We start from the raw sequence: 25510 nt of genomic DNA, 5'->3' as shown, positions 1-25510 counted from the left end.
TTGATTGTGCTTACGGTCACCTCCCCTCTCCCTCTCCCCCTGGCTCGGGGTCAGACTCCGCCACTGTCAAGCACTCCGGGATGCTAACCCACGTGAAGGGTGCTATATAAGTGCAAGTTATTGTTGTTGTTACTTTAGGATTGCAGCAAAGGTCCTTTTTTTCTTCTTCCCAAACCTTCTAAAGTCAACTGAAACCTTAGATCTCAGATTTGAGTACTGATGGGGCGAGTCATCCCAGGTAACCTCAAAGTGACAGGAAGATGGGATGAACATTGCAAACTTTCATAAATCTCTTCAAGATGCCAGAAAAACAATATTTTGAAATAGGATGTGGATGTGTAATCTACTTTCTCATGGAGCAGACGGGCAGAGTGCTGTATGCGAAGCAAAATATTTGAGTCATTATATTATTTAAAACTCATTTATTTGTTACACCAACCATCGAAGTCTAATTAAAAGAATTCACAAATCCACACTCCAGAGCAGCACTTTTATGGAAAAGAAGCAATGGCAGATACACAGATACATTCTTTCATAATGATTCCCCATCAATGAACACATTGCGGCTTTAGGAGTCAGATATCCATAACAAGTTTGTCCTTTTCCTTTTCAGTTATTTATTAAAGAGGCCGAACGCTCTTCTCCTGCGTACTAATGAGCCCAGCCTGCAAGCTGAGATGCTCTTCTGCAAAATGCACATGACCCTTTGACAAGCCCGAAAGGATCATGGGATCGATTCACATAGGAAAAGCTGCCACACTGTCTGAGCTGTTGCACGCCAGCATAGACATGATAGGTAAGTGTACTGAATTCACAGAATGAAGTGAAAAATTGGACACTCCATGTGATAGCCTCCACCAGGGATATTATCACACTGTCTGAAATGTCACGCTGTTAATGTCTCAGTCAATACCTGGCTGTTTCCAACTGTTTTTCAGTTTAAAGGATGGGCCCGAAGATTTCTCTGTGCTGTTGCTCCCAAATACGAGAAGATCGGTGTTTGTGGGAGGCTAAAAATAGGGCACTGACTTAATTCCATCGGCATCCTGTCAAACACTGGCTCCAGAATAGAAAAGACAGCAGCGCCTGACAGCCAAGTTAGCTGTCAATATTTTTTGAATAGGTCTTAGGACAAAATCATTGTGTATGTGTGTGTGTGTGTATAGGGGGGTGGGTTTCAATTGTTGCTTTCATGAAGCCTGAGACGATAAATGAGCATCATTATCCCTTCTTCTCTCAATCTTGAAGTAGAAAATTTAGACTTGTGACAAGATGGTTGCAAAATTGATCCAGCATTAGAAATTTTATTTTTTTTAAAAATTGAGGCTGTGATTTAGTAACCAGAAATTAATAGCTAGGAATTTGTAGATGGAAATTTTTCGGAGACTGTTAGACAGACAGTACTTAGAATCATAGAAATTTATGGCACAGAAGAAGAGCATTCAGCCCATCATGTCTCTTCCTAATAGCGAGCACCTACCTGCTTCATGCCCCCAGCCCTATCTATCTCGATTGGGTTTCCAGCTATTCTGCCCCTCCTCGCTGCAACTCCATCCCAGAGTCCCTCCAACTTGGGATATCCCTCTCCTTGTTTAAGGCACGTCTCAAGACGTACCTCTTTGACTGTGTTTTTGGTAATCTTTATCTTCTCTCCCCCTGCCCCCCCAACGATAAACAAGCTCATCTATTAAGCCTTTTCAGTGAAATGTGTATGTAGGGAGGGGTGTTGGATATAACCACTGATTGATTTCTTTTCTTCCTCTGGTTGGCTATCATCAGTACTGCCCCTGCCTGGCCCATTGCTGAAAAAAACAGTGAAAGCTATCAATTTGTGATTTTAGTTCTGATTTCCCCATTCACTCTGGTGCTTTGAACAACAATCACAATGCTTCAAAGTAACTCATTGTTTGAAGCACTTTGAGATGTTTCAGTATGATAAAGCCGAAATATCAAAGGCAAGAATTATTTTTGTACAACGTTGCTGTCTGTGCTCAGACTGCTTGTTTCTGTGACAGAGTGTCTCAAGGGGTTAATAATCTGCTGATTTACTTTACGCTCCCCCCCTCCCCCTCCCCATGCAGGAAATGCCACATTTGCACAGCAGCTGCTGTGTTATGTGATGCCAAACCTGCAGCTGTTTCTATTAGTGAGACAGAGCTGACTCATCCAAGTGTTCTCAGTCACAGCGAGATCCTACAACAACCTGCTCACAAACTTCTGCTGTAACGGGGCGTCAATCCCACTGTTGCATACTCCTCTGTTTAAATAATTTTAAGTAACTTTTATCCACATGTCAGTCTGGTTCAGATAGTAGCATTCTCACCTGAGTAAGAAGATGTGGGTTCAAGTTTCAAGTCCCAATGTGTGGCCCCCATATCAGGACTTGAAACTCACAGTCTAGACGAACACTCCAATCCAGTGCCGGGGGTTGTGCTGCGTTGTTGGAAGTGCTGTCCTTCGGACGAGATGTTAAACCAAGTTCATGCCTGCCTATTCATTCGAGATGTTAAAGATCCCACAGCACAATTCAAAAAGAGAAAGGAATTTCTCCCGGTGTCCTGGCTAACAGTTCCCCACATAAAATTAGTTATTCAATCCATGGCAGTTTGACATTGATATGTGTAAATTGGCTGGCATGTATGCCTACAGAATGCATAATCGCTATACTTTCTAGTTTGAATTCTGTGAAGCGCTTTGAGATGTCTCGATGACATGATAATTCCCTACACAAATGCATGGATTATTACATATTATTTACAAATATATCAACAGCTGTGGACAAGTTCACAAAAACTGTTTTCATTTATTGTCTTCTCCACATTTCTTTCCTTTTCCTCTGAACTCAATGACTTCCACAACTGTTGGGTCAAAATTCCATTTAGTGTTACTCTCATCAATGTCTGTCACTATGGGATTGCCGTTTACTCTGTTATTTGTAAATTTGATCGAACAATTGATACCAATCAAGATACTAGGAAACCTCTGCTCTTCTTCAATATCGTACTATATGACCTTTAATGTCCATTTGAACAGCCAAGAAAGACCTTGCTTTAACATCTCATCAGCCAAAGACTCAGTTCTTTGGGATGTCCTTCCGATGAGAAAGGCGCTATATAAATGTTGTGCTGTTGTAAAACCCAAAGGGAATTTCTACCCCAATGAGTATAGTCGCACTGGTACCACTGTCCTCCTGTAATCCATCCTAGTTGCCCTTTTCACATATGAACACATGAATGTGTAGGACCATTGCGGACATTCTGGTAGGTCCCAATGGGGAAAAAAATCTTACACAACTCATATCTCTCATATGCATCTCAATAATTTTCTTCACCGCATAGAAACCATAATCCCTCTTTAATGTTGCTGACACAATTTGGACAATCTGGTCCATTCCACATATTCACTGTTCTTCATGTAAAGGAATTAAGCTGTCTCTTCACCTTTCTTCTTCACAGCTTGGGTTTGTGTCCCCTTGTGGAAGACTGCACAATGATTGTTGGCAGGATATTTGACCTTGGGCAAGTGCAGCGAAGCCTCATCTGAAACCCATGAATCAGCATTCCTACAAGGGCAGAAACTTTGACAAATTTTCCCCTCCTTATTCTAGTATCACAGAAGCCAATGATATCAGTAATAATACTGGCATTTCATGTAGTACCTTATATCAAAACATCTCAAAGTGCTTCCCACACACAGTTACTTTGATGTATAGAGACTGTTATGTACAAAATGCACCAGCATCATTCTGCAAACAATAATGAGAGAATCTGTTCTTCATTCATTTGGATGAGTGAGTAATACTGGTTAGGATATTGGGAAAGCTCTCTGCTCCTCTTTGATATGATGCTATGATCACACCTTTGGTCACCTTCCTCCCCCTGGCTCAGCCCCGGGATCCATTACTGTGAAGCGCTCTGAGACGCCGTCCGGCGTGGAGAGCGCTATATAAATCCAAGTTGTTGTTGTTGCTATTAGGATCTTTAATGCCCTTAAAGTTTATAATAATAGATTGGTCACTCTGGATGTAATAGGATAGGGAGGACATTTCTCTTACCAATAATTTGCCTGGTTTGCAGAGGGGTCCAAGGTAGGAACATAGGGATGGTTGTTGTTCAATTGGAAAAAAAAGGGGAAAGCTTGTGACAGCACCTGCATAGAATTGAATTCTGTATTCAGACAAAGACTTGCTGATTTCAGTGGTTGACATTGAGAAGCTTGTGTGACCTACACAATGGATAACCCCTGATGTATTGCAGACATGTGTGAGATGCCATGAGAATGGAACTGTTCTATAATTGATAGCAGTGTTGGAGACAAATTGAAAACATTACTCCAAGTGGAATGCACCACAGGAGTCAATTATCCAGCACATGATGTAAAGTCCTTTAGTATGTTAATTTTGCTTGAAAGGCAACAGAATAAGCGTAAGCTGTTGTTGCTTTGTGGACGATAATAATAAAAATCCTTGCATTTGGTATAGCCTCTTATCACGTCTTCGAGACATCTCAAAGCGCTTCACAGAATATACTATAAAGTGAATTGACTGTATATTTTGTGATATTAGTAGTTGAGATGTCTCTGAACATGAGGTGTGGGCGGTGAGGATCTGTGAAATTACTCCTAAAACATTGGGTTGAATGTTTCAAATATAAATGTGTTTAATAGATTATTGCTTATCTTTTTCAGACAATGAAGGAGAGCTGCGGAACAGCCAGTTACCCAGAATGGTCCTCTTAATACATCGATGGTACCTCCTGTCCACTGAATTAGCAGGAAAACTTCAGCTAATATATCCTTTATGTCTTTAATCTTAAATTGTGCTAAGGTTGGTGGTTTGAATTCTACTGTGGCTATGTTAGTTGGAAAGCTACAATTCAACATTCCTCAACATTCCTGGTTTAGGGAAGTGAAAATTTGGAAAACAGATTTAAATTCAGTCTTAATTTGGAAGTCAGTTTCTACAATACCCAAAAAGATTGTGCCAAAATGAACTGCGGAAAATTAGCTTCCAAATTAAAACTGAATTCAAAACTGTTTTCCAAAATTCCAGGTAATCTTAATATTTTTATACTATGGCCTTAAAGATCTTGAGGAATTTCAGGCTTGCTCTTATGTGCAGGCCACAGTTGCCTAGGGAGTGACATTTAGGGAGCTAAATCAATGCTCACATGTTAAAATCATGGGATGTTCATCAAAATTCAAAGTTTAGAGTTTAAAAATAATTTTCTGAATGGTCAAACTTCCTTTCAGCCAGATCAGATGCCAGTCAAGATTTGACTGACAAGATGATTTAGCAGCTGACATGACATGAATGGATCTTCTGTTGCAGTGTGTCGGCATAATAAGTTCTTTGTGACCATCTGAGTTTTAAGTCTTTTGAAATTTCACAAATATTGACAAAAGTAAGTAATGTGTAAATAACAGTTTTTGTTTCTGCACTGTCATTGGTGCTGCCTCCAGAGGCATGAACTGTCAGTTTTTAGAGATAGGTTGGATTATGTCTTGGCTGACCGTAGGTTAAAACGATGTCACCTGTAAGGCCTCACCTGCTGTGGTCTCAGTCTGGCTATTCAAGCCATTGATGTGTGGCTGGAATCAAATAATTAGCTGGTTTCACAAGTGTTCTAAGGGTCAAATAACAATGTTTCAGCAGAGTGAAAGGGCGTTTCCTTAACATTCAAACGTACCGAGACGCCTGCGGAGAAGACTGCAATGCGTTTCGACTCAAAATCTGCCAATTAATGAGGTAACTGAAACTATAATAACAGTAATCCTTGCATTTGATATAGCACCTACACCATTGAAAGTACTTCTTTGTTTTATTCATATGGGATTCGGGTGACTTTAATGGGACCATTTATATGAGGAGCTTTGATCTTTTGATTCCTTTCTTGTTGGGTCCTGTGTAATACCTCCATCCTACATAAGTAAGCTGTTCATCAACTTTAATCAAAATCAGCCCGCAGAAATGTGTGACAGATTGTGAGGAGTGTCTGAAAGTATCTCACTAAATTTCTCCATCTCATACCCTTTCTCTCCATTTTCAAAACCCTTCTAAAAATCTACCTCTTTGACTGCAACTTAGGACATCTTACATCTATGCACCCTACCCACCATCTCCCTCCCTGCTCAGGTTCCCACTCTATCTCTGTTTAAAACATTTGGAGATGTTTCCTTATATGCAAGATGTTTCCTTATATGCAAGTTGGTGCTTAGCAACTCTCTTTTCTATCGATCTGAGCTATATTGTTTCAGGGAGATAATAGTTAAAGGACAGATACCCTCATCGTCTACCCTGAGATGGGAAATCAAAGCCAAAGGGAATGTTTCCATTTACCAGTGATGGACTTCTGGCAATAGAAGTCTAGGTGCAGGCCCAGTCACCTGGGTTCTTGGGTAGAGATGGTGGATGAGAAGATCAAATCAAGGATAATGGTACTAAAATACCTTTTAAATATTGCCATATCCATTGCTTGCTCTCTTTATTTGACTGTGACTTGGATCTCATTATCTGGGATCAAAGCACTTAGCTTTGGATTATGAAGCTTATGAATCAATAACGGAGCCTCAGAGGACCTTTGAATTGATATATGCATCGGTGTAAGGCACACCGCCATTTCCAGTCGATTTGTATGCTTAGTCTTGAAGAAGCCAGTATCAACAGACACCTTGTATTGTGAACTTCTTGAATGTGGAACTCACTGTCCAAAGTGATGTTTCAAGCAGATAGTACAATCTGCTTCAAGAGGAAGCAACATATACACATGAGAGAGAGAGAGAGAGGAGAGAGAGGTGAATACAAGGGTATGGGGGGAGTAAGAAGTGGTTGTGACTCGCTTAGAGTATAAACACCGGCATGGACTATTTCGGCCAAAAGGCCTGCATCTGTGCTGTCCTATGTAAATCCCTGAAAGCCGCCTTTTTATATATAACAAGGTTTTGTAAAAATGGCCCCAACCATAAAATCAATTGAATGTTCTGATACATTTCATTCCCATTCAAAAATATAACATTTGTTTCTGAAAACTTCCAGGACATATAATGATCGTATTCACATGAATGCGTCAGTTTCACTTCATTTGTTGATATTAATTAATTCAAAATTGTATCAAGTAATTCTGTATTCAGTTGTTGTCTTTGGGGTCAAAAACAAAGTCTTTCCAAACTAGATTCCATTTGCCAATTGTCACTCCCAGTTTGGGGGGTAAATTGCTTTATGTTATGTATTCAGATTTCCTAATGATAAATCCTGAATATATTAAGTTTTCCAATAATAAGAAAATGATAAATATTAGGAATGGTCGTTTCAACATCAATAAGTTTAGGTTGGAATTTGGAACCTGAGAGAGATTGACCATCTCTCTCTTGTAAACTTATCATATGTCCTGTCAGGGACTGTTTCAAGCTACAATTGTAATCCACTTTGTGCTTGTTGATATCTAGGTACTGGATTTCTGAATTCCCTGCCGAGTTTAATCTGGATCTCGGTTTGGTCCGCCTTACAGAGGAGTTTCGGGAAGTGGCAAGCCAGCTCGGTTATGAAGAACACAGCAAACTGATTGACATTTCAAGCATGTAAGAAACCCCCTTTTCTTCATCAGAGTTAATATGTGGTCGATTGACAGATGAGGTGGATGCAGAGATGCAGTAGATGTCCATGTGAGAGAGGCTGGAAAGCTCTGAGTGTCATAAAGCTCTTAAGACTACTTCAGTGGGCAGCTTTGTGGGTATTCTTCAAATTCCAAATTCAGGGAAGCTAATTGGTTTCACCTTGATCTACTTTCTAGAAAAAATGTTAGTACAGATCCACAGAAACATAAAAAGATGCTCTGTGCACCATTTATTCTATATTGCATTCAAAAACAGTTTTGTCCCTATCTTGGTATATATTATATTGCTTCCATTATATTTGTTACTTGCTTATTTAATTTATTGGGATCCAATTCCTGATAGTCAGGTGGGCAGGCAAAATGACATACAAAAACAACACCACCTTATATTTACATAGCGCCTTTCACATTGGAAGGACATTTTCAAGTGCTATACACAGCTGACTGGGCACCCTAGAGGAAGGAGAATCTGAGTGAATAGGGGAGGAAGAAAGATGACTAAAGGCACAGTTGAAAAGCTAGATCTTAAGGTGGGTTTTAAAGATGGAGAGGGATATAGTCTCTTTATTTACCCAGGAAGTATGGATCCTTGATGGTCAGGTGAAATTCATCACACAATTCACAGTGTAATGTAAATCTAAATCCAGTGGTGATGTTTGTGCTGAATGCAATATTTGTAGATATTGGATTGGCAGCATTCTTGCCTATTGGCCAGAAGGTTGTGAATCCACATCAGGACTTTGAGGTCATAGTATGGACTGACAACCAGCAGTCAATTTGCAATTGTGAGATGAATAATTAATATATTTTGAAGACTGTTGGCCTGAACACTAGCAGAAGCTCGCCTCTTTTCACCTTTGCCATCTATGAAAACAAGTAGATGGAACCCCTGTTTAATATCTTCATTAAAGCAGCACTCCCCAGTACCGCACTGAAGTGATCATTTGGACTATGAACTCAAATTAGTTTAATTTATTTTCTGAAAGTTGGATGAACACTCTCGCACTTGCTTTGTGTCAAAACAACCTCCAGTGTGAAAAACTACAGATTATACCCACATTTTATATATAATCAACTCAGATGATAATTCGGTATTATTGTTAAGGGATGTATGTTATATTGCCCTGGTCTGATCTTGATTAACAAGAACAGACAGGGCAACTTAAACTATTTAACTCTAGCATAAAACATAAAGCTTAACTTGACTAACTCTGATTTTGGGTCCATTTAATACAATTGTTTGTTTCTAAACAGCCCGTCATATGATTGGATGAGGCGGGTAACCCAGCGCAAGAAAATAACCAAGAAGAAGGGGAAAGCCTCCCTGTTATTTGATCACCTGGAGCCTCTTGAGTTGGCTGAGCACCTTACTTTCCTGGAGTACAAATCCTTCCGTCGGATATCAGTAAGCAAACATTAGATATTTAAAAAAGAGTTAGAGCTGTCTTGTGGAAGGTGTTAGAACAACAACAACGTGCATTTATATAGCACGCTTCACATAGGATAACTTCTTGGAATGCTTCACAGTGGAAAGGGAGGAGGGGAGCTAGAACCATAGAAATTTACAGCACAGAAGAAGGTTATTCGGCCTATCATATCTGTGCTGATTCCTTTAAGAGCAATTATTTCAGTCCCATTTACCTGCCCTTTTTTTTACAGCCCTGCAGTTGATTCCATTCTAAGCATTTAAGCATGAGTGCAAACTTCCTGCAGCTAATGTGGACAAGACAGAAGCCATACTCCTTGGCTCCTGTCAATGTCTTCACTCCTGCGGATCTGAAATCCTCAATCTCCCTGGGCTCTCCCTCAGACTCACCAAACCAGTAGACAAACTAAGCTTCCAATTTGAACCCCAGCTGTCTTTCCTTCCCCACATCCAGTGCCTCCCAGGACCGTCTTCCTCCACCTCCGCCACCCTCACCGTACCTTTGGAGTCCTGTAGCTCAGTGGTTAGAGCACTCGCTTTGCAAGCGAGAGACCTGAGTTCAATTCCAGGCAGGGCGAAACCTTGGGCAAGTTTCCTTACTCCACACAGAGCCCTAATAATAATCCCTCCAAAACCAAAAAATAATAAATTGGTCATTTTCAATCTACGACTGTTTGTGGGACATTGCTGTGCGCAATTGGCTGCCGCGTTTGCCCACAAATATACAGTCAATTCACTTTACAGTGTGTTCTGTGAAGCGCTTTGGGACGTCCTCCCGACGTGAAAAGCGCTATATCAAATGCAAGGATTATTATTATTATTATTATTATTACCCCAAATGCAGCCGAAACCCTCGTGCATGAGTTTGTTACCTCCCTCCTGGATTATTCATATGTACTACTTGCCAGTCTTTCCAGCTCCATTATTCAAAAAATCCAGCTCATTCAGAACTCTGCTGCCCGCATACTGACCCGGGCCCAACTCCGTATCCACATCTCACCAGTTCTGGCCAGGCTCCACCGGCTCCCCATCACCAAACAGATCGACTACAAGATCTTCACACTCATGTTCAAATCCATTCATTCCCTGGCACCTCCCTACTTCCGTTCGACTGGCACTGGCCTACAACAACAACAACAGCAACAACAACAAGATTCCATTTATAGAGCGCCTTTCATGTCCCAAGGCGCTGTACAGTTCGGTGAGGACCCGAGCAAGGGGGAAATGGTCAGGGTGAGGGGAGGGAGCGAGGAGGGGGTAGAGAGTCGAGAGGGGAGCTGAAGGCACGGTCAAAGAGAAAGGTCTTGAGACCGGCCTTGAAGGAGGAAAGGGAGGAAGCAATGCGAAGGCACTGGGGGATAGAGTTCCAGAGCTTAGGGGCTGAGAGGCTGAAGGCCCGGCCACCGATGGTAGGGCGGTTGGGGTGGGGGATGTGGAGCAGACCGGAGCCAGAGGAATAGAGGGTACGGGCAGGTAGGTAGGGGGATAGTAGGTCGGAGAGGTAGGAGGGAGCAAGGCCGTGAATGGCCTTGTAGGCCTAATGCTTGTCCCTCACACCCTGCACACCACCATTAGAGATCGCGCATTCAGCCACTACGCCCCAAAACTGTGGAACACTCTCCCTCAATCCCTCCACCTTGATCCCTCTCTCCCCTTTTTTATGTCCTGCCTGGAAAAGTTCGCTTTCAACCGTGCTTATGGTCACCTCCCATCCCCCTGGTTCAGAGTCAGGCTCTGCCACTGTTAAGCACTCTGAGATGCTACCATGCATGGAGCTTGCTATATAGGTGCAAGTTGTTAGTGTTGTTGTATTTATCTAGTTCCCCTTTGAAAGCCCATGTGGATTCTGCCTCAACCACCAGTCCTGGCAGGACATTCCATATCCTAACTACCCTGTGTGTGAACTTTCACATTCAACTTAAATTGATGCTCTCTAGTGACCATAGACATGATCAAAAAGATAGGTTTTAAAGACAGATAGAGAGCGGGTGATGAGGAGGGAAAGAGCCAGAGAGTTCCAGAGAATTAGGGTATAGTGACTGCAGGCTCAGCCACTGATGAGGCACAGAGTGGACATGATATACACAGCAGGCCTGTGTCAGCAACACTCACCTGTCATACAGTGTGGTATTTGAGTACTGCCTCACATGGTATTGGCTTTAATAATAATAATAATAATCCTTGCATTTGATATAGCGCTTTTCACGTCGGGAGGATGTCCCAAAGCCCTTCACGGAACACACTGTAAAGTGAATTGACTGTATATTTGTGGGCGAACGCGGCAGCCAATTGCGCACAGCAATGTCCCACAAACAGTCGTAGATTGAAAATGACCAATTTATTTTTGTTTTGGAGGGATTATTATTAGGCGTGTGTAGTAAGGAAACTTGACCAAGGTTTTGCCCTGCCTGGAATTGAACTCAGGTCTCTCGCTTGCAAAGCAAGTGCTCTAACCACTGAGCTACAGGACTCCGCTTTATTCAATGTGGATACCCGTGTAGTGAGAACTCCAATCACAACTCCTAGCAGCTTCTGGCAAGGTTTCGGAGGGGTGGGGTGTGGGGGAAGGTTCATACCCACAGTTGGTTTTTAGTTATCAGCTTATCACTTGTGTTAATTATCACATGAAACATCACATTTCTTCCCTAGGCACAGGAAAGTACAGTAATTGCATTTTGTTGAGCTCTGCTCCAGAACAAATCTCATTCACAAGCCATTGTTATATGATCCTGAATCAGAATAGGCAATAATGCTTAACAGAATGCTGAAGGTGTAAAAGGCGTTGAAATTAATCTTGACTTTCCATAAATTTTTTAAATGGTTTCTTGCAGTTTACAGACTATCAAAGCTATGTGATACACCGCTGTCTAATGGACAATCCAACCCTCGAGAGGTCTATTGCTCTCTTCAATGGCATTTCCCAATGGCTCCAGCTGATGGTTCTTAGCAAACACACATCAGTGCAAAGGGCAGAAGTTATCACTAAGTTCATCAACGTGGCACAGGTGAGGAAACATGTTTTTAATTTTAAGAATAACATTTTGTGATTGTGCGGGTTACAAAATTCTTCAGGTTTTGTCTCTTCGGACAACAATAATAATAATAATCCTTGCATTTGATATAGCGCCATATCAATTCTTTGATATGTCTCAAAGTGCTTCGAGCCATTCACAAGCCGTTGTTATATGATGCTGAATCAGAATAAACAAGATGCTTAACAGAGTGCTGAAGGTGTAAGAGGCGAAGGAGAACAAGGCACAACCCTTCAGCCGAGCTGCTCCCAAGTCTCAGTTAATCTGATCGGGTTATATGGACCCCTGCTTGCTGATTGCCTATCCTTACCTATGCAGAGAAACTTGGTCTCTGCTCACCTCCTCCATCTGATGGTACAAGTTTAATTGGTCACTCCCTGTACTCCAGGGTGAGGAAGTTCTAGAAACAGCTGTCCTCATGACCAAGTTGACCATTGGTTTTACTGTACAGAGAGAAGAGGATCAAAGTTGTCTGTGATGATTCCTGTGGATGAATAGCCAATTAATACTTACACTCCAGACACGCACCTAACCATTTCAGTTAGGTACTGATGGACGTCTCTTTCCTCCCTGATCCCTTATTGTAATATAACCTATCACTAAGTCACCATCTCTGGCATCCCAGAGAGACTATCATGACAACCATTTTCTAACACTAAGCAAATGCCCGATTGCATGCTTATAATGGGAAACTTGCATAATAGAAGAGCTGTGGAGCAAGAGGAAGTATGGGACTCAAATATAGTTAGTTACCACAATGGAATGAGAAAGACTTCTTCACCTCATGAATGAGAGCAGTGTTCACATCTGCTGAGTTGGCAAGTTAAATGAAACGTTATGAATTAATATCTTGTTATTTACTACCTATAAGTACTATTCGTATCTGCTGTAGCTGAAGTGACATTGATGCAATTAATACATCACAGAGCAGTTAAGCCCATAGATCTAGCACCTATAATCTACATTCTTTAACATTTCTTAAGCAAAAATATGTCATACTTATGCAATAATCTTTAAAAAGCTTCCTCAGCTGATGTAGTCATATGTTCTTAAATCAGACTTGCGTCCATACAGATGACTCATCTGCACATGTCCCAAACCACAGCTTATTCCTAAGAAGAAAACATTGCCTGAGGATAGGAAGAAGGAGCGGTATCAAAGATGCCTGGGCTAGCAAATGCCCTGCACTGTTAAAGGAGTTTAGCACTGTCAATACAAAAGAGCACCTGGAAGGCCAAATCCAACCCAAAGGATTCCTCTCAGAACTACGTTAACAAGAAGATTGTCTTTCGAGGAAATGCCTATGTGTAGGTGGGCACACAGATGTAAAACTCTCAGTCTGGTCTAAAAACTCTTAAGCATGATGATGGACTTTCCACATGTCTCAGACACCCGGCTGATCAAAAGAAAATAGGCCAGGGCACAAAATCCTTTCTTCGTACTCGACCAAAACCTAATCTTTCTACATTGACTAGTTGGCAACTTACTAAATACATTAGGTTTATGGCTGCAGTTGACCCAGATTTTTAATATTAATGACCTCAGCTGATGTGGTCATATGTTCTTAAATCAGACTTGTGTCTGCATAGATGATTCATCTACATATGTGTGATTTTCAGTACTGTGCTTGGTTACTTCAGGGCAGAGGGTAAAGAAGACTAAAATAATCTACGAAACTATGTGCACACAATAGACTTTGTTAAAATAAATAAAATCTGGAGTTAAAAAGTTTTTTTTTTCAATTAACAGCATCTAACTTACGTCAATAATAAGGATTCCTGTTAGAATTCTCATTGCCTCATGGGAACTGTGCTCTGGAAGTAGGCTATGTCAAGCAGAGTTCCTACGGGTCAGTGCGACATTCCTCTCGTTAACGCAAGGACCCCCCCATTTCTTATAAAGAAATCCAGGAAAGACCATCCTCTTTGACCATGCTTTTGTTCATCTTTCACCCTCCCACCAGACCCCCAGCTCAGGTGCAAACTGTTCAGTGCCTTCGGATGTCCTCAAAATGTGAATAGCGCTATATAAATGTAATTTTTCATGGTAATGTATCGGACTTCAAATTAGACACTAAGGTTTTTTTAAAATACTGTAGTAAAAATGTTAGCTTATATCATTTATGTTATCTAGTTAATTTTGCTAGTGGAAAAATAAACCCTGTTATGTGCCTGTCCACGACATATCCTTTACAAATATATAATGATTGGACGAAGAGTCTTGTGGCTTTGTATCTGACCTTTACAAAATAATTTGTGTCAGATTAGTCAGTAGAGTTAGCCTTTATTTAATTGTGTACTTTACTATGTTCTTAGTAAGTTCCTCTCTTGCTTCCTCTTATTTTTCCTGATTGTTACACTATAGAAAACCAGCCAGGATTAAGTAAATGTTAAGAAGTAGTAGTCAAGGGCACAAGTTCGGATTTGTTTAAACTTCAGATTTGGAATTGAACTTCTCCTTTATCCACACCTACTGGTGTACCTTAACATCTATAGATGTTAAACCAGGATCCCTTTTCCCTGTTCAGGTGGATGTTCAGGATCCCATGGGTCTGTTCGAAAAGAGAAGGGAGTTTCTCCTTGTCTCCTGGCCAACAAATCCGCCAAATAAAATTGGTCACTCATTCCTGGTTAAGGCCTGGTTATTTTTAAGTGAGTTTTGGTGTGTACAATAATACCATGTAACCTCCATTTTTACTGTGTGGTTAACATAGTGGTGTCGGTAAATGAAGTCTGTGAACACCTCTGTGAGAAATCTGGGTTTGCTCCAACAAAATCCAAAACTTGAGGAGTTGGCATAGCAACAGTAGCACTGTTGAGCGACACAAGTTATTCATGTTCAGCTCGCTGGATGAATGCCATCTGCCCTGACACCAAGCTCTTTCAAGCCTGGAGTTAGATCTGAGTTAATTCTTTAATATTAAAAGTCAACTGTCCACACCAACAACAACAACAATTTTCAGTTATATGGTACCTTTCATGAAAGGAGGATGTCTCAAAGCACTTTGAACTGACTGGAAACTCAACCTGGCGACTCGTGGATAGAGGGAAACTTAGCTGACCTAGGTTGCACATTGCTGATCACAGCCAGGACAGTTTGGTGATGTAGTCTGTCTCAGTCTGACTGAATTAAGGAGAGGAAAAAATCAGCAAGAGTTGCCAATCCTGATCACTATTCAGCAAACCCTGCTGACTGCATGTGAGTGATATTGGCAGAGAACAGGATTGGATTTGGCTGCAATGCCTCTTCTATCAATCCTCCCCATCTTAAGGAGATGTTTCTCTGAGCATACCCATTGTGTGTTAATCTGTCTCATTTGGTAGCACTCGTCTGAGTCAGAAATCTATGAATTCAACCCCTATGTCAAGACTTTAAGCTCATTGTCTAAGCTAACACGCCAGTGTAGTGCTGGGTTAGCACTGCATTGTCAGAGGTGTTGTCTTTTGGATGAGATGTTTTATCTGTTTCGGTGGATACTAAAGATCCCATAATGCTATTCAAATGAGAAGGATATTTCTTCTGGTATCCTGTCCAGCAATCCCTGAGATAAAATGGATATTCACTTCATGGCTGTTTTTGGATAATTTGCTATGTGCAAATTAGCTACTGAGTACACTTACAAATACATTGGACCTATACTTTACAACAAATCCCTGGAGTGCTTTGAGACCTTTCAACTATATAAATGCCATATCAAATGGTTTTTTTAATCCCTCTTCTGGGTGCTAACATCTCTTTCATAAGTGTAGGGCAAAATGCTGTTATGGTTTCTCCCTACAGCCTCATAGCCTGCCAACACCGCTGTCTACGTTTATGAATGAATAATGGCCACTTGGGTAAGGAATCACCCTGTCATGAGTCAGTAGCTTCAGGAGAGGAGACAATTACAGGGATAAATACAAAACAAAGAATTACTGCATTTTCACTAAACTCAATGAGGTAAAAAGTGCAGCTTTGCCAAGCACATTCCATTCCATTAATAAAGAACAGAATGTGTTTAAGAATACCACAAATGTGATCGCAATAAGTGTCCTACTCTAATCAATCTCTTCAGGCAATATCTTGCTCTCCCAAGCGGTAAGAGTTGCTGTGGTCCTTGTGAAGGATAAGGTTCCCAGTTCAATATGTTATGGGTACTTTGAAGCACAGTACATTTCTGAAACATGTTTACTACCTCAGCAGATTTGCTGCCTATTATCCAACTGTGACAATCAAAGGAACCCAACATTGGGGATAAGAAAAGTCAGAGATAAGAAAGCTTTGAGAGAATTCTGGCCAAAAAGGTTTTCAGGTTATCTAATGCTACTAAGTGGCTATTCTTGCTCATTATCAGACATGGGCTGCTTTCTGGATGCTTTCCAAAACCTCCTCCATTAACACTCTTTGTCTTGTGTAGCCTCCTCTCTGAACATTGCTCCCTTTTCTGGTTGATAACTTAGCATTTTTGTGGTTGTTGGCCAATCAGAGCATAACAGAAGCACAAATACATTGGGGGGGTGGACAGGTCATTTAGTGAGTGTATTGCTCCAACCCTCTCATCCTAGCACCAAGTTACCAACCCTTAGTACTGATTCAGGGCCACACAAGCTACCGCACCAACAATATCTTAAAGTTGTAAATAAAGCCTTGGGAAGAAATTCCTGTTACTGTAACAGAGCATCAAGAATTCGGCTATTTCTTAAACCCAGTCTTACTTTTATACTCTATTTACTCCACTAACATAGAGTGGAGTCCTGTAGCTCAGTGGTTAGAGCACTCGCTTTGCAAGTGAGAGACCTGAGTTCAATTCCAGGCAGAGGGCGAAACCTTGGGCAAGTTTCCTTACTCCACACGCCTAATAATAATCCCTCCAAAAACCAAAAACAATAATAAATTGGTCATTTTCAATCCATGACTGTTTGTGGGACATTGCTGTGCGCAATTGGCTGCCGCGTTCGCCCACAAATATACAGTCAATTCACTTTACAGTATATTCTGTGAAGCGCTTTGGGACGTCCTCCCGACGTGAAAAGCGCTATATCAAATGCAAGGATTATTATTATTATTATTATTATTTAGCTCATAAGAGAAACAGCAAAGTAGTAGACAGAAGGAATGGTGAAGTGAATGCTGCTACATTTGGAAGCAGCATTCACTTCATCATTTTCTATTGTCTACCTGTTTGCACATTAAGTTAACATACATAATGCCAGGCCATAATATAACAATATAGGCAGTAGCAATATTTCTGAATGCTTCAAGGGGAAATATATAGGAATCTTATTAGTGCTGTGCAATTTGGATATTTGTGTCTATACAGTATCTTCTCAGTAGTATAGTTAGCATATCTGTGTATACTAATTGTACAAGTTTGTGTCGTATTTCTTTCAGAAGCTGCTCCAGCTCCAGAACTTCAATACACTGATGGCTGTTGTAGGTGGTCTGAGCCACAGCGCTATATCCCGCCTCAAGGAAACTTGCTCACACCTCGCTCCTGAGGTTACAAAGGTAAAGAAATTAGTGCAATGAGGAACGGGTCAAACGAATGAGAGCATAAGGAAATTATTAATTTGCTTTAAACTTTTCATTATCCATTGTCACTTTGCTGTCTTGCCAGTAAGATTTTTTTTACTCCAACAATTCTTCTCCTCCACCCCCCTCACTGAGGGCCGCAAGTTCCTTTTTGTTTCTATTGGAATGTGGTTGCAGAATGATGGTCACTCTTGACCAAATGATCATTCTTCATGTCTGAACTTTAATAGTGAGTGTTGGCAAACTATTTGACCTTGGGGACATCACAGACCAGTAACCCGATTTTCAAACACGTGTGGAGGGTGGATATGATGGTGGAGGCATGGATCTTGACATGATTGTTTGACCCATGTTATTTATTTATATATATATATATCAGTTGAAAACAAAGAATGGCATATGACATTGAACTCGACTTATCCAGTATTTATAAGAAATCCCAGTTTGAGCTGTACTTGGAAAGTACAGACAATGCTGGTAAATACTTGAATACTCTGATTAAAAAAAAGTCCAGCTTGTTCCTTTTTTATTCGCCCGAGTTTTTGTGGCAAGTGACATATGTTACTAATGCCTATCTTTCTATTTTTCATCTCTCGCTTCCGATTTTGTTTCTGCTTTCATTGTCAGGCCTGGAATGAAATGACTGAACTTCTCTCCTCTAATGGAAACTACTGCAACTATCGAAAGGCTTTCGCAGACTGTGAGGGTTTCAAAATTCCAATCCTAGGGGTTCACTTGAAAGACCTGATTGCTGTTCATGTAGCTTTCCCAGACTGGATAGATGAAAATAAAGTCAATATTGTTAAAATGCAGCAGTTATATGTCACGTTCAATGAACTAGTTTCACTTCAGGATGCAAATCCCCATTTAGAACCAAATATGGATTTAATTCACCTGCTGACGGTAAGTTTTTATTTTTTTGTTTGCTTTCTTTGGTCAACCAGGTATCTGACACATGCAGAAACCCATCACCATGGTTAAGAATATTCAAACCAAACTGAGAATTCCCTGCATTCCACCTACACATGGAAATCCCAGGGATAGATTGTTGGACTGGAATGTGACTCTCTCCCTGGAGGCACGCATCCTGCTTTCCTAATTCTGGAAAGCATAAGGTGCAGGTTGGCAAGAGCCAAGGCTTGGGGACCCCAGAGTTTACGTTGGGGAACTGCTAGAGTCTAAACAGCTGCTTGTCCAGCAAGGACCACCCTACCTATGAGGACTTTGGCTTGCAGGGTTAACGGGAGCTGAGTGGGAGGATTCCCTGCCCCGAGTGACTGGTCTGTCCTTATACCAGCTGAGTCACAGGTCAATTTATACCAGTCTCGATAGTTTGATTCCTGAACCAGGTGGGTTGCCAGTACTCCAGGCCACTGTTGATGACAGCCCAGCCAGTCTGGGCTTTGAAGACTATGAGGGGCAAGGATAGGGGCAATCTTTGGGAGCAGGGATTCTTCCCATTCAGCTCCTGGTAACCTTGCAAGCCAAAGTCCTAAATTGTTGGGTGATCCTAGCTGGACAAGCAGCGGGAAACTTGTTGGACAGTGCTTTCCAGCACCTTGAGATGTCCTTCCAACATGAAAGGTGCTATACAAATGTTATTTGTTGTTTCAATAGTAATCCATTTTTAGTTGGTTAGACTCCTTAAACTTAGCTCTTGACAACTTGCACCTAATATATTTCAGGATTAGGTAAGCTATGTGCACCCAAGAGTGAGAGTGCACATTCCATTCCAGACACTGGGACATTTCCATGTATAGGTACATAGATATGTTGAATCCTTAATCCAAAAAACATCAGTTGAGTGTATAATCGCAAACATTAATTTGTGTCTTGTGTAAACTGAAGTAAAATAGCTACTTGCTTTACGTGACTCAGTTACTTTTCAAGTATTTGTTTTGACTTAAATGCAGTTGGGAGTTGAAAATACATTAAGGGGTCTAATGTGCAATATTTGCAAAGCAGATTTCTTGTGCTAATTGCAAGTTGTGGTTTCCAGTTTGCAAAAGTTGCAGCTCACAAATTGACAAACTCTGCAAAAAGGCTCAATTCTCTTGTGGACTCTGAGATAGATTGCTCATGTATGAACAGTTCTGTGCTGTCAGTCACGATCACTGTAGGACTTGTGTTGAACCATATGACTAACAGATAAAGAGACTCCCATTCCATCAATCTGGGCTGTATCGAAATCCAGGTGCCAGAGCTAGAACTAATATGCTGATCCATTGCACCATCCACTCCTGTAAATTAAAGGATATAACATAATTGTATGAAGTGAAGACCAAATGACACTCTGAAATGGTTGTTGTACTTTTTGCAGCTTTCCTTGGATCTATATTATACAGAAGATGAAATCTATGAGCTCTCACTGCTGCGGGAACCACGGAATTCTAAATCAATGGTACGTGCAAGCTCACTGTTCGTAATAAGCTATCACCACTGAACTGAGCTCTGAACTTAAATAGTAACCTCCAAGCCAGCACCTATTATTTTGACCTCCAGGTGCACTCAACCACAGCAAAATAATGTTAGCTAACTCCAAGCTGTGAACTTTTTCTCGTGCGCAACAATCAATTCATCTGAATTTAAGGTTAAGGTTGGATCAGGAGGGGAATACAAACCAGGATCACAGGGAGAGCGACTCCACTTTACTTTAATATATCAATGGCAAATACGTACTGAAATGATCTTTAACAACAATAACTTGCACTTATATAGCACCCTCCACACAGGGTAGCGTCTCAGAATGCTTAACAGTAGCGGAGCCTGACTCCGAGCCTGGGAGGTGGCCGGAAGCATGGCCAAAGAGAAAGGTCTTCAGGCGGGACTTGAAAAAGGGGAGAGAGGGAGTAAGGCAGAAAGATTGAGGGAGAGAGTTCCAGAGTTTTGGGGGCGTAGTGGTTCCATCTAACCCATAGGCAGGCAGAATCTAAAATTAATAGCTCAATCAAAGTAAAGGGACAATAATCTGGAAATGAATGAATACAAATGTATAAAATGTTATAATGTTGAATTCGGTTACTGAGAATGGAATTGATTTTGTTCTGATGGTCAGTGTGATGTTGCTTTCTGAACTACCAGGAGACTTGGCATTGTCTGCCTGTTCACATGTTCCACATTCAATAGAACAAGTAGCTATCAAAGTGGATCAATCACAATACTTAAAAGGCAATTAGATGGAACAGGATATGGGAATGATCTTGTGAATGGCCAATATTATTAAAGCATTGGTTGGCAGCTGATAGCTGTGAAGTCCATTATGAGCCAGTGTCTTCAGCAAAGAAGGAAAGAAGATTGAGAGGGACATAATGAAAGTTCTTAGTGATTACCAGTGAAGGTGTTTGATTAACCTACAATATTTACTGAAATTCTGTGGGCATTTTATTATGTGTTTCCCACTGTCGGCTCGGGTGTCTGTCCAGCAATGTGAATGCTCTTTGGGATGTCCTCCTGACGTGTAATTTTATTGCATATTTCTGATGATGGTTTTCCATATTACAGCCCAGCACTCCAACTACACCTAGTAAACATGTAACCCTTGTCGACTGGGCACCCGGGGTAACCCTAAGCCAGATCCATCAATCATCAATAAGCACATCCGCAAGATGGTTGATGTAAGTATTTCTAAAGTTTTTTTGAAAGAAAATGATCATCTCATCCCATGGTACAAGCTGTGTTTTTTTAATGGAGAGCTATCCCTTCAATTCACTAATTCACTTGTTGGTAGGATTATTGTTGACGTATGTGGTCTATAAAGAGAGCTGGCCACTGGTTTCTCCTCTTCCCTCTGTGTGGTGACTCCCATCGAGACTGAGACCATGTGGGGAAAGTGCAGATACAACCCATGTCCTAGTGCAGAGTAGCCTATTTTAATTTGAATTTGCACAGAATTGTTTCCAAAGGTAAATTTTTACACATTATACATAGTTCAAGCTGTTGTTCTATGTATCTCTAAACTGCACTGGTTCCCATTGGTTTGCACACTCCTGAGATTTGGGTCACTTTCTCTTGCTTCCCCTCATTCTCTTCATTTGGTCTTTTTTGTTAAGTCACTACTATAGTTCTGCTGTGTTTTGTACACTATTGTTTTGCTGTGTCTCTACTGAAATCTTATAGGAGATTTTCTTCAAGTCTGTGTTTAGGAATTACGACCATGATCATGATGGTTACATCTCTCAAGAGGACTTTGAAAGCATAACTGCCAACTTTCCATTCTTGGATTCTTTCTGTGTGTTGGACAAAGATGAGTAAGTGCAAGAATCGGGTAGGCATATTGCCAAATTATCCTCTTTATTTCTGAAGGAAATTCAACCACGCACAATGTATGTTGGATTGACTCTGAGTGGGATCATTTCACGCATTCACTCATTGGCAAGTTTAGGAACAGTGCTCCTTGCAATAGGACTTGTAGGGTTTCTCTCATTGTCCCAAGAATTGGGCTGTCTCCAGCCAGAACAGGGGCTCCACTCAATTCTTCTCAGCTAACACAGGCAAGGACACCTGCTTCCCAAACCTCGCAGCATCGAATCATAGACCCAGAGTTTGTGCATAGAAAGAGACCGTTCAGCCCATCGTCTCTGTGCTAGTCATGTCTCTCCCTCTGGAATGACCTAGTCTAGTTTCATTACCCTGCTCTTTCCTAATACTTATAAAGGATAAATGGGTGAGAGATTCCAGTTATCAAATATTTCAATTATCTAAACCGTAAAACCTTCAGCTAGATTCTATCTCATAAACCTTACAGAAAAGGCCATGATAAACTCGGCTACTGACAAGTTAATGGCTTGACAGATGATTTGTGGAAAGTTATCATACATCATGGAAGGCACATTGTGCTGCAAAATCTCTCCTATATTGAACCTCATGTTATTCGGCTCACAGAAGCTGCATTGTGAGCAGGGGCTCAATTTGAACTTTCCCTTAATCAGCTCTTGTTCCTAGTATTGTTAATCTGAAATGTATTGTGTAGTCTGAATTATTTCCTATTCTTTTTACATGTAAAGGCACTATTACCTGCTGTGCAGACACAACAAGCCTTTATTTATACGGAGACTAGTGATCACAGTCTGTTATTGAGAATTTTTCTCCCCTGTAGTTTGTGATTGCTGTTTTTGTTCTTTGTGTTAACTTTTTTGATCAATCACATTTCCTTGCATTTTCTAATTTTGCTTTTTCCAAGCACATTTCCTCCCAAGAGGGCTGACAGCCAATTAAACACTCTTGAGCCACCTGTTAATGGCCCATGGCAGAACTGCCCCAATGGCAGAACGGGAGTGAGACACTTACCAGACTCGGATTGAACCCTCCTGTAGGCATGGTGCCAGGCTCAGCACTTTGCCAGTTCTCCAGTCACCATCAGCTTGAGCATGTGGTCACCTCACATAGGTAGCTCAACAGATTTGTGTAAATGCTCTTTCAGTTAGTTGTAAGAAGGAAAAGCAACCAAGTTTATTTTCTGAATGTATTTCCATATGTTTTCCAGCAATCACTTGTCAAAGTGTAACCCACATGTGCCAAAGTGAATGCTACATCTTCTTACAAATGTTAGTTTAATTCACATCATTTGGACAGTGATGTAAATACATGATTAACATTCATGCAGTGTCAGCCTAGACCAATGGTTACACTCTTGCCTCTGAGTCATAAGGTTGTGGGTTCAAGCCCCACATAGACTACGCAATCATACAGTCTATGATAACTATCTGATGCAGTGCTGGGGCAGGGGAGGGGTTTTCATTGTTGGAGCTGCCGTCCTTCAGATGAGACATTAACCGAGGTCCCATCTGCCTGTCCAGGTGGATGTTAAAGATCCCATGGTATTATTCAAAAAGAGAAGGGAGTTTGTGGGACATTGCTGTGTACAAAGTGGCTACTGCATTTCATCTACACAATACAGTCAATCCACTTTACAGTATATTCAGTGAAGTGTTTTGAGACATCTTAACGATAAAGACACTATATCAAATGCAAGGATTTCTATTGTTATTATTTGACAGGGATGGTCTAATCAGTAAGGACGAAATGATGGCTTATTTCCTGAGGGCCAATTCTCAGCTGCAGTGCAAAATGGGACCCGGCTTCATTCACAACTTTCAGGAAATAACGTATCTCAAGCCTACCTTCTGTGAACACTGCGCAGGATTTGTAAGTACACCTGAGAAGAATACTGATCCCATCGTGAAGCTAACCTGGGAAGAAGGGTCCCTTTTGGAGGGGCTTGAATACGTTTGTTTGTTTGTTGTGCTCAAAATGTTTCCATGACATGCGGCGCGATGCTGTTGAATAGGAACTGTGTAATGCACATGCCTGTCCGCCACTATAGACTGAAACAATGTAATGCCTCTAGGATCCAGAGGACAAATGGTCACTGCCTGACGACTGCTTGTGCACTATATGAATGACAACAACTCTGCACACAGGCCCAGTGTCAGAGATAGGTGATTCTGGCAGTTCAGCAGAGTAAAGGGTGCGACAGACAGAAGAGCCAGTCCCTCCACTGAGTGGGAGGGTCGGGGCAGTTTTGGAGTCTCCTTGGATGAGGGGGTTTAGAGTTCCCACTGGCAAGGGGAGAGGGGGGGGAAAACAATTTTTTTCACTGCTACAGCTGCAAGTAAACATGAAGCCTCATAAAACAGACTCTGACACATTATCCTCTCCCTCAATTCGTCAGAAGCAGAGATTTGCTAACTTTATAAGACATCTCATGTAACACTCAACAACTTGATTCCAGGAGGCAACTTGTTTCTACAAATGATTTACACAGGGACTCAGAGACAATGACAGGAAACATGTGGTCAGTGATACCATGGACATGAACATTGAAACTAGCAGAGTGGGGTCCATAATCAGTAGTTGTTGATCTCAAATTTTACTGTTTTATGCAGAACACATGTCTAGAGCCTCCCTATTTGGCAAAGATCATCCACACACTAAGCGCTACGTTTAAACATTTATAGGGGCAAATGGTATTTTCAAAGCAAAATCAGACCCTAAGAGTAACCGTTATTACCAGAGAATGTTTTGTGCAGTGTATAGCATATAATCATAGAATCAGACAACACAGAAGGAGGCCATTTGGCCTATCATGTCTGTGCCGACTCCTTGAAAAGAGCTATCCAAATCAATCCCACTCCCCTGCTCTCTCCCCATAGTCCTGCAAACTTGTCCTCCCCAAACAATTATCTACTTCTTTCTTAAAAGTTGATATCGAATCGGCTTCCACCACCATTTCAGGCAATGCAATCCAGATCCCAACAACTCGCTGTGTGAAAAAATTTCTCCTCCCCTCCTCTCTGTTTCTTTTTACAACTATTTTAAATCGATGTCTTCAGATTACCGACCTACCCTCCAGTGGAAATAATTTCTCCTTGTTCACCCTATCGAATCCCCTCATAATTTTGAAAAGTTCTATTAAGTCTCTTCTTGACCTTCTCTGCTCCAAGGCGAATAAATCCTAGCTTCTCGAGCCTCTCCTGATAACTGAAGTCTCTCATTCCTGATACCATCCCGGTAAATCTCTTTGCACCCTCTCCAATGCCTTGACATCCTTCCTAAAGTGTGGTGGCCAAAACTGAACACAGTACTCTAGCTGAGGCCTAACCAAGCACTCTGAGACTCTAATCTGTTTGGAGGACGCTATATAAGTGCAAGGTGTTGTTGCAAGTTGTTGTGACCAGTGCTTTATAACTTGCACAATTATGCTGTTGTCAGCCGATCTGATAAAACACCTCACAATGGCCTGTGTGATAGTCTATTCATGACTTGAGGAATGCATTTTATTTGAAAATTATGTTTCTGATTATTAGAGTGGCTAAATCTTTCAATATCAGACCTTCCAATCAATGCTCTCTATTGTGTGAAGTGCTTTAAAATGTCTTTCCGAGGTGAAATGGTGTTGCTGTTAATGTGAACTACCTCTAATTCGGCTGCTG

The 25510-nt window shown here is 41.2% G+C and overlaps 1 protein-coding gene across 1 annotated transcript in view; it reads left to right on the top strand.

The window, feature by feature from the left end:
* rasgrp3 (RAS guanyl releasing protein 3 (calcium and DAG-regulated)) overlaps positions 1-25510 on the top strand; it is a 41573-nt gene that overhangs the window by 4652 nt on the left and 11411 nt on the right. Inside the window, 13 exon segments of the mRNA XM_007898442.2 lie at positions 614-796; positions 4687-4789; positions 5684-5746; positions 7444-7575; positions 8865-9015; positions 11868-12041; positions 17439-17555; positions 18207-18482; positions 19900-19980; positions 21081-21126; positions 21129-21193; positions 21711-21826; positions 23576-23723. Of these exon segments, the coding sequence (XP_007896633.2) occupies positions 727-796; positions 4687-4789; positions 5684-5746; positions 7444-7575; positions 8865-9015; positions 11868-12041; positions 17439-17555; positions 18207-18482; positions 19900-19980; positions 21081-21126; positions 21129-21193; positions 21711-21826; positions 23576-23723 (1542 nt within the window). The 5' untranslated portion in view covers positions 614-726.

The sequence above is a fragment of the Callorhinchus milii genome, unplaced genomic scaffold (genome assembly GCF_018977255.1).
Source record: "Callorhinchus milii isolate IMCB2004 unplaced genomic scaffold, IMCB_Cmil_1.0 Scaffold3, whole genome shotgun sequence".
Taxonomy (NCBI): Eukaryota; Metazoa; Chordata; class Chondrichthyes; order Chimaeriformes; family Callorhinchidae; genus Callorhinchus; species Callorhinchus milii.
The sequence above is the reverse complement of the archived record's forward strand: the minus strand, read 5'-3'. Positions and strand labels throughout refer to the sequence as shown.